At 39.9% G+C, this 9,633-nt stretch overlaps 1 protein-coding gene across 1 annotated transcript in view; it reads right to left on the minus strand.

Moving 5' to 3' along the window:
• Nucleotides 1-9,633, minus strand: part of LOC112963994 (atrial natriuretic peptide receptor 1-like) — a 37,849-nt gene that overhangs the window by 2,093 nt on the left and 26,123 nt on the right. The window contains exons 14-21 of the mRNA XM_026061553.1: nucleotides 8,503-8,555; nucleotides 7,379-7,464; nucleotides 6,281-6,400; nucleotides 5,323-5,416; nucleotides 4,420-4,507; nucleotides 3,504-3,643; nucleotides 2,253-2,405; nucleotides 1,090-1,188 (exon numbers count right to left, since the gene is read on the minus strand). Coding sequence (XP_025917338.1) covers nucleotides 1,090-1,188; nucleotides 2,253-2,405; nucleotides 3,504-3,643; nucleotides 4,420-4,507; nucleotides 5,323-5,416; nucleotides 6,281-6,400; nucleotides 7,379-7,464; nucleotides 8,503-8,555 — 833 coding nt within the window. The remainder of the gene's footprint in view (nucleotides 1-1,089; nucleotides 1,189-2,252; nucleotides 2,406-3,503; nucleotides 3,644-4,419; nucleotides 4,508-5,322; nucleotides 5,417-6,280; nucleotides 6,401-7,378; nucleotides 7,465-8,502; nucleotides 8,556-9,633) is intronic.

Genomic DNA, 9,633 nt, shown 5'->3' on the forward strand with positions numbered 1-9,633 from the left:
GAGTTATCTAGGAGATGAACAGTAGGAAAGAAAGTTGTATATGTTCTATAGAAACTAGCATTTGTTTTGGAAAAATCTGCATAATGGTGAGAAGGAATGGAACCTGCTTGATGTGCCTTCAAAAGCCATCATGTAGGACCACTCCCTTGCCCTCCTGCCTTGTTTTTAGGGGAATGTGATAGGTGACATCCACAGTGACATGTTCAAGATCCCTTTTTATCATGAAATTACAACTAAAAATCCCTTGGATTTTGCCAGACTTAAATTCATTTGCAAAGCATTGTAATTTAAACCATAAAACTAGTCGGATTTATTTCATGAATGAGATAAACAAAAGCAATTAATTAAGGAAGTTTGGCTTTGGATCACTCACTCATCCACTTTTTTTTCAGTTCTGGTAGCTCAGGCGAAATATTTTGGAAGCTGAGCTTCAGATGTTCATACTGACTAAAGACAAAGCTTGCTAAATAACATGGGGCTCTGTTGTTCCCTGGAGAGAAGTGAAAGTGAGGATATCTCCATGATTCACTCTACAGAGATTTCTGTTAAATCTCTTTCCCCGACTAATAGGTTGACTTTTCTGTACCTGCTACAGACAGACACAGCTCCCATGGGGGAACTGTGAAACCCATCTCCTGGGTTCTTCCTTAGTGGAAGCTCTAAGTGAAAAATAGGAGCTGTGAAAATATGTTTGCTGTAAATTCAGCCAGGTGCTGTGAAGGAAGAGTAACAGTGAATGTACTCACTTAGCTCTCATTTTCTCTCTTCCAAAATCTGCTTGTTGCCTGGTCTTTTTTCTGCAGAGAACTTCAAAGCCATGAAACCCCCCCTCTGAGAATTGGGGAATGAGGGGATGCTGCTACAAAGGTTGTAAAGAATCCTATTTCTTCACAGAATAGGAGAACCATAGGTTAATATATGTGTATGTGGTAGATAACAAGCAGGCAAATTGGACCCAGGAATCAACCCCCTCCAAAGGTAAGGACTTAAAGTTGTTTAAACGGGACAGGACTCAAAACTCTGCATACCATTTTTTCAAAACTCATTAAGAGATGGTCAAAACTGCACCTGCAGTTTGCTCCTTGTTACCTTCACTGGTGGATTCCATCCTGGAAGCTGTGTTCACAGTATCTCCAAATAAACAGTACCGTGGCATTTTGGTCCCCACAACTCCTGCTACAACTGCTCCTGTTAGAGGAAAGAAAGCAAGATATTCTGTGTTCTTAGTTCACATACTCATCCATACAGCCTCCCAGCTGCTTCCTACATTACCTTTTATCTCATTTATTAACAAAATAAAGACTCAATGTCAATATTGTCTTAACCAGGTTATACTTCTGGTTTACAGCTGGCTTCCAGAGCCATGGTGGGAATCCCAGAGGGGCCTCAAAACAGGATGGTGGGAGAAAGGAGGATGGGTGGAGGTGCTGAGCATGAGTTAAAGCACATGCAGACATGATGTATCAACAGCACAAAAAATATTGTGAGGGATGGGGAGGTAAGAATGCCCCCAGCTGTTTACACAGCACTCACTAGTCATGTGAAAAAGGAGACACAGGAAGTATCCTGCTCCTGCTGAAGGCAGCCAGTGAACATGTCCATCAAATATTAGTTTTGATTCTTTCATGTCAGCCCCAGGTAATTTAAAATGTTGGATCTCTTGCTGCTCAACTGGCAGATGCTGTGCTGCACAGCATGGGCCCAAGTCTGGCTGTCTAGTGGAGAGGGCTTGCAATCAGACATCAGCTTAGATCAGGAAGCTGGGGGTCTGAGAGAGGGCTGAATCACTCAGGAAGCAGCTCACTGTTTTGAGTACAGAACATCTAAGAAGGACTAGTAACGGAGGGAGAAGGGCCTTCCCTACTCGCATCAGCAAAGGTGTTCCATCACATCCTCTGAAGTTAAGTGGGGTCTGTGCATCACAGAGATGATTGGTGGGATCTGGTTTGCCAAAACACCTGTATCAGCAGACTGTTTAGATCTATTTTCATCCCAGGACGTACCTCTCTGCAATGACTGCTTTCTCATGGCATCTCAAAGGGCTAGATGGGGCCACATAGCGTTTCCAATATTGTGTTCTGTATTGGACTTCCAATATTCCAAGTTTCTAATATTGTATTCTGTTGGGCTGACCCCTATGAAGTGCTCCATCCCATGGTAGGAAATTCACTTCACTTTTAATGGGAGGAAATCCCACTACAGAAACATGTGTTAGACCAGAGACAGGTTCTTTAGTAGCCCTCTCAACATACCTGAATGGATTCCTGCTCTTATCTTCAGGAGGGTGTTGGGCTTGTGTGGGATCTTAAAAGTCTTGCAGACAGCCACGAGGTCTAAAGCCATGCTTGCGATCTCACCGGCATGAAGGATCCCATTCTCTCTGGGTACCCCCGACACTACCATATCTTAACACAACAATGCAACTGTTAGCCATTGGCATAAGTCATACTTTTGCTGTAGGATGCTGCCTTTTTTTTTTTTTTTAAGCCCTATTCCTTCGTATGCTCTCTGTTGAGCAGAGAGAACCAGAAACAAAAGAAGTGTAGAGCAATAGTTAAAGCGTATAATTACCCTAGCTCTGAAAAATGTTAGATTTACTTCTTGCTTTTCCATAAGGCAATGTCGTCTCCTTCCCTCCAGGACAGACAGTGGCCAAGTAACTTTTCCATACCTTTTGTCTTTGTGCAGATATTATAAAGAAAAACAGTGAATCCCACTAGGCCTTTTCATATGCCTACTGGCGCTGGCTATTATGTGTGGGAGAAGAGACAGGTCTCTTCGGGAACCCCAGGGTGCAGTTGTTCAGAAACCCTATGCTGTAGTATGTGTTCATCCATGCAATGGAAAAAGGGGTGCTTTTGCACTTCTGTAACAGCTAAAGGATTTCCAGACTGTCTCATCCAAAGATCCTGCTAGATTCAGCTAGGCTTTGGGTGGGACTCAGTTTTAATAGAGATCAGTTCCCAGCAAATTCCCAGATAGGAAATAGCATGGTATTTTCCTAAAAATCCCCCCAAAAGAGGCAGCCAAGCCCCTACAGAGCAATGAGGGGAAATACAGCTGTTACGGTCTTCTCAAAAAAGACAGAGGTAATATAGCTTGGAGGATGGCATCTATGATCCCATGCAGAAGGTAAATTTTTCAGTTGTGTCCCTGTGAAGTGGAGGTTGCTAACTGGGATTAGACAAGAATTGCCAAGGTTTAAAGTCAGACCTTGCAAGTCACAGGAACCAAATAAAACGGTAAGGGCTGCTCACTCGACCCATTTGTCACATCCACATTATTCACCAACAGTAGACATGACAAAGGATATTCAGGAAACAGTACCAAAAGTTTCCTAGGGCTTTGTTAGGACTTTTCCCTTCTCCTAATTGTGTTGTTTGGTCTTCCCAGCGGTAATTCACTTTCCAAATTTCCTTCATATGCTCTTCCTTGTGAGCAGTCTCTACCCCAATGAAATACCTATGTATAATACCTCATTGTCTGCAGCTCAAGGAACTTACAGGCATCTCCTATTGTCTCCACCTTATAGACATCATAGTTGTCTATGATTTCATCAAAAGTGGTATAAAGCTTGTTTAAGAGATCTACCACTTGGTAAGGCGTGCTGCTGCTGGACAGCTCAGTGAAGCCAACAATGTCGCTGTTAAGACATAACAAAAAGAACACATTCACGCACAGTCTTAGCTTTTTTCCACTAAGCATAGCAGACTAGTAATTCTAGGCATACAATAATAATTTCTCAAGGGAGCTGTTTAGCCCAGCCTTCACTTTTTCAGTATTTGGCTGAGGATCTTGCAGAACAGTTTTCTCTTTAAACATTTACTTAGACTCCTTCCATTTAAAAGGACTGACTGCACTATGCTTACCAAATGAGTAAACAGTTTTTTACAGCTAGTCTTTAACCTGTTACAGGCTAAGTAGTCTTCAATTTTAGACTATGTACAAATGAAAATGGAGGTTTATGTCTATCTATTTAGGAGGAATAAAGAATTGTAATTTGTAAGTTTTTTCATGTACATGTAATCACATCAAAATTCAAAGACTGTGAAGGCATTTGAACTGTAAGGAAGGATGGGCATGTTTCCTTTACACAGGCAAACCCTGGGACCTTTACTTAGGTATGTCTTATGAAACATACATGTGTGTGTGTATAACACGCATAAAGTGATGTATTGCTGTGTGTTAGAGCTTCGCAGTAGTCTCTTTGTTCATTTAATTAATTTTAAGGTAAGCACTGGAGAATCTGAGAATTTTTAAAAGCATTAAAAATTTGCAGCGTTAAATGTTTCTACCTGGTACCGGCAATTAAAGTTTAGATAGAAATTCTGTACTCAGATAGGAGTTCCATCTCAGCTAGGACCTTAAAAGTTTCTTCAGTAAGAGTCAGTTCTGCTCCCAGCTCTCATTTTAATTTACCTGAAAAAGATGGTGGCACTCAAGTAACTTTGAGCTTGTGCATGTTTTCCCTGCCTGAGATCATCTGCTACTTGCTTCGGCAACATACCTGTTGTAGCAAGTAGAGCATTATTACTATTTTGCATAGAAAAAAAAAAAACAACAATCATAATGTGTTTGTTCAAAGGTATAAAAGCAGTATTCACAAATGTAAAATATTTTGAAGGTGAAAACACACTTTAGTATGAAAATCTGCTCTGCAGTAATGTGAGAATTCAGAGTAAATGTCACTGATAACAAGTCCAGATTTTTCAGATGACTCATACTTTTGAGTTAAAATAAACCAATTTCTACATATTCCAAGTCAGAGTAAGGTTAAATTCAAATAGTGTGACTCCAAACATTACTGGCTCCTTTGTCAATTGTCTGGTCTTTTCTTCCTGTGTTACTTTGTTTGCTATCTCTTCTTTGTATTTCTTGATCTTCTCTTCTTTTTTTCTCCCATCTTGCATTTTCTCAATCTTTTCCTTTTTCTCTCTTTTGAGTTCTGTCTGCCCCTTCATCTCTTTTTTTCCGGAATTCCAGAAGATACACTGCCTTCAAGAAGTAACCTCTGTCCAAAACCAGTTCCCCAGCATTTATAGCTGTACAGATGGACTGCCAAGCAAGATCCAAAGAAGCCAGAGCACTGTGGGTTCCACAGTCATAGCTGTCTCAGATTAGGGCCCTGATTTTTAGGGAGGAAATATAAAAGGTATCTAAAAGTCTTTTCAACTTTGCAAGGAGCAAATATACTAATTCATTGCCTACTAACAGTTACCTATTAAGTAATCACCCATGAAAAGATTTCTCTGCTTGTTATTAGACAGATAAATTTAAATTATTATTGAGGAGAATATCTTGCATTTTTGCTACATAACTTACTATACAACAGACGATCAGTCTTCTGTTTTTCATACATTAAATCCTGGGTTCTCTCAGAAACTAGTATCTCCAGGTGTTTACTGTATTTCTCCATCTAAATAACATGAAGAATTGTACAAAACATTTATTGAGAAAGACAGGTTTTAAGCCTTTGAATGATTCTGCTTTGAAAACATTCAGATGGACAAAGGCCCAGGTTTGTGCTAGCTAAGTTTTTTTCAAAAATCCAAAGATCAGATTTTTTCCTTAAGTTAATTCATAATACTGGATTTGAAATTGTTGCTCACACTGGCAGAAGTCAGGCCCAGAGTTTTCAAGTCTGAGTAATCATTATGGATCAACTCCAATGCAGATCCCAAGTTGCAAAAATGCGTATTAAGATGCTTTGCCAAGACTAAAGATGTATATAAATCTCAGACTTTTATCAAAAATTCACAGTGCTGCTCCATAAACTTTCATGTTATGCCACGATTTTTGCATCCTTTTTCTGTGGGAGGCAATGTACTGTAGTGGCAGGGGCCTCTTCTCTCTGTTGATGGGCTTAAGGTACAGTGCTCAAAATGCATCAGTAAACATTGTATCTGTGGCATGCAGGGATTCCATACCCTCAGCACCGTAAAACCACAACCTGGCCGCCAGGCAGGGGGAATATAATTTCCTGCAAGTACATAAAAACCTCAACACCATTAGACTGAAAAAACCCCCAAAGTGCTCAGTCCCAAACATCTTCAGAAAGTTATGAATAACTGACAGAAATGAGATGAGAAGGCAAGCTGGGACTCAGGCAGAACTGCAGCTTCTTTTGAGATGCAGCTGCTTTATTAGAAGTGAATGAACGATTGTTAGTTTTCTCAGCAAACAGTGGGTATGATATCAAAAAAACAAACCTGAGAAATAGAGATGGAAGTCATTGCAGGTGGGCAGTTTGACTTGGATTGGACTAAAAATCTAAACTTACCAGAGTCATCATCATGTCCACAGGGCTAACTTTATTAGGATTCATCTTGTACAACATTTTCTTGACTTGTTCAAAAGTAGGCCTTTGGGATGGATTGTTTTTTCTGCACCTCCTGATTAACTGCAACAGGGAAAGGGCAATAAAGGCAAACAGCCTCTTGTCTTTGCAGGTACAGATAGGGTTTCCCATTAATACTGTTCCTGGTGCTAACTGTGCACGTGAAGCCCCATCTGCAGTTGGGGAAAAATGGTGTGGCTATACTGAGGTTTTCAGAGTTACACAGATCTGTGTTGAATGCAAGGTGCTAGTTCATGAAAGTGCTACTGGCGAGAGTCATGGATTAGATAAAACAGATGCTCATGTTCCTTCTGCCAAACACTGCTGAAGCTCTCGTCTTGTGCTTTAAGACACTGTTACACCATTTAAGTCACATACTGTTTTCAGAGAACATGTCTATACACAAAATTCTTAAGGGTTTAAAAACTTCATTTCAAAACCAGTTAACCTCCCACTGAAATCCAGTGCTGCTAAAGGGAAATTTGTTGTGTTTAGTTTGGTACAAAACCAGCAATGGTCAGTTGTTATAAAATAATCTTCAATTGAAACAAAAACACCACAAACTTCTTCCAATTGAACATGGTGGGGAGGGGCAGTTTACTTCATTATCGAGTTTGAGCTACTGAACACACAGACCTTCAGCATGACTGAGAATCAAATAAAACCCATAATTTGCCTGAGGCATGTAGTTCAACATCTGAAAGCCTGTTGTCTGTAGGTTAAATATATATTACTAATATTAAATATGTATGGAATTCAACACTTTATAATCAAATGAAAATATGCAAAAATCGATGACTGATTGTTAAAAACATTATCTACTGCACTGACAACTTGGGAGAAAAACTGAAACTTTCCATTTGTCAGAATGACTGTTTTTTTATTAAGGATATTAAAGCTATTTCATTGTTCCTTGTTTGAGACACATTTCTTGTTTTCTGGGTTGTCAGGTAATAGTGCTCTGAAACTTCTTTCACATGTCTGCAGCTTTAAATTATCTTCAGTAAAGATTTTTTATATGCAATATTATATCTTACTCACCTCTATGTAATCTGTGGGACATGGGCAAGAATTCTCAGCCTTTCCTGAAATTAATTCTGCCAAAGGTGGGCACCAAGAATTTTCAGCTGAAGGTACATCATCTTTCTAGAGAAAAAGGGGATTAAAAAATGTTGAAAGAAGAGAAGAGGAACAGAGACAGATCTGAACAGAAACTCATTATGTTAATAGAATGCAATAGATAGATCAAGCAACCCTAGACAAAAAATACGCAGTGTGTTTTTTGTATATCCTGTTGAAAATACACTACTATGATCATCATTACTTGATGATCATGATGTCTTCCCTATTACTTCCAGTGTAGGAGCGTTCATTTTTCCCTCTCTTTTAGGACTTATCCAGATCAGTATTTCTACATCAGAGCACAGAAAAAAAAAGATACAGCTCAGTCGAGTCTGGATGGCTCTGGCTGAAAGCCCTCTAAGCTTACAGGCTTTAATTTTAGTGTATATACCAGGTAAACAACTATTGAAATGAATGAATACATTGAAAGATATTTGGTGACTTTTGGGAAACTGCAAGGCCTGCTTTGGTCCATTATCACAAACTGTTAGAAGTGGAAGAATGTTAGTTTCAAGTTTTTGTTGTTAGAATTATTTCAGAAAGATCATGGTTACACATTCAAGGTGCATTTTTTGTGCTTACTATTTAGAACTGATCATGAGATGATGAGATGCATGCACAGGTGACACTTTCTCCATGGACAGCAGCTCAGTTGCTCTTCTAGCATACTCTTACCACTGCAAGACTCCACCGAAAGAGTCTGTGCTGGGTGGGAAGGAGAAGGAACAACTAGAGCAAAAGAAAGATGCTAAGGCATACCTCCCCCCGCCCCACCTTAGGTCTCACAGAGCTAACAAAAAGACAGTCTGGGGCCTCATTATTTTCTTCACTCACTCTTCTTCGAAGTCCTGGAGGGGAGACTGGTCGGTTCATGAGGAAGCCCTAACTGTAAGTTCCATTGGAACTGAATTTGCACCAGTAAAATCAAGAGGAAAATGTGGACTCACAGAACAGATTAAACATTAAGTTACTCAGTGTTCAATTTATATGTTCATTGGAAGCAGAGCCAAAATTAGCATGGGAACTTCAAAGTTCGTTTTTACTTACTGGCAAAGGTTCACTTCTTGTGGCAATTTCTAGTAAAATGATGGCATAACTGCAAAATAAAAGAAAAAAAATCTTAATGAAGGCATATTAAATGGAGATACTGATTTCCTCTTTGTATGATTTCTCACTCTTCCCCATTTTATGATAGGAAGCTCAGTACACCAAATGAGAGGATGACAACTTCTCTGCTATTGGTTAATTCTCTGTGTTTTCAGAGATCTTCATTGATCATTTAACAGCCGTCTGCTCTCACAATCATCAGCTTCAGAGATGAAGCATCTGAGTTTGATGGACAGCAAAGCTATTTTCCCTGGAAGAATTAATGGAGTCCAGCGGAGACTTGTGCAGGGATGTAAGTGATACCTACCATTTAAATACACAGGACAGGTCTGGGCTGTGGAGGATGGCAGGGCAGGAGCAGGTTCATTAGGATCATCAGTTGGAGGAGTGGCTGCCTTTTCAGTAGAGATCACTGAAAACCTCAGTAATGTCCTTCATGAGACTCGGTGTCCAGCATAGATATTTTACAGTGAGCATTATTGCTGCTTCTTTCTGAATGATTATGTTGCCATCATCATCATCATCTTCCTTAGATGAATCAAGGTCAAACACATTTTTCAAGGGCGAAGGACGGGAGAATGGGATAACAATTTGATTTTTAGTTTATTATTGAACTCACTAGAGATCTTTCAGAACAGTGACCTCTGAGGAGCCAGGACCTCCTGGGGCCAGTAATCCCAATGAGCTTGTTCTTGCCTCTCTGTTTATTCAAACTGTGTATTGCTCAAGTCCCCACATGCATCCCTTCTTGGTGACATTAATTTTTATGGTGAAAATTGTTTTGCAATCTATTGTATTGCTAATTGTTGCTCTGTTCAGGAAGGCACCCTTGCTATAGTGAGGTATGGCTCTATCTTCCAGAACACTAGTGGAAGACTACTGGCAAGTAAAATGATGGATATAAAATATGCTGAATAATACTGAGATTAACCTGATGAGATTTATATTCCAATTCACAGAATCACAGAATCACTGAGGTTGGAAGGGACCTCTGGAGATCATCTAGTCCAACCCCCCTGCTCAAGCAGGGTCACCTAGAGCACATTGCACAGGATTGCATCCAGGCG

This window comes from Apteryx rowi, unplaced genomic scaffold, assembly GCF_003343035.1.
Source record: "Apteryx rowi isolate R43461 unplaced genomic scaffold, aptRow1 scaffold_182, whole genome shotgun sequence".
Classification (NCBI taxonomy): domain Eukaryota; kingdom Metazoa; phylum Chordata; class Aves; order Apterygiformes; family Apterygidae; genus Apteryx; species Apteryx rowi.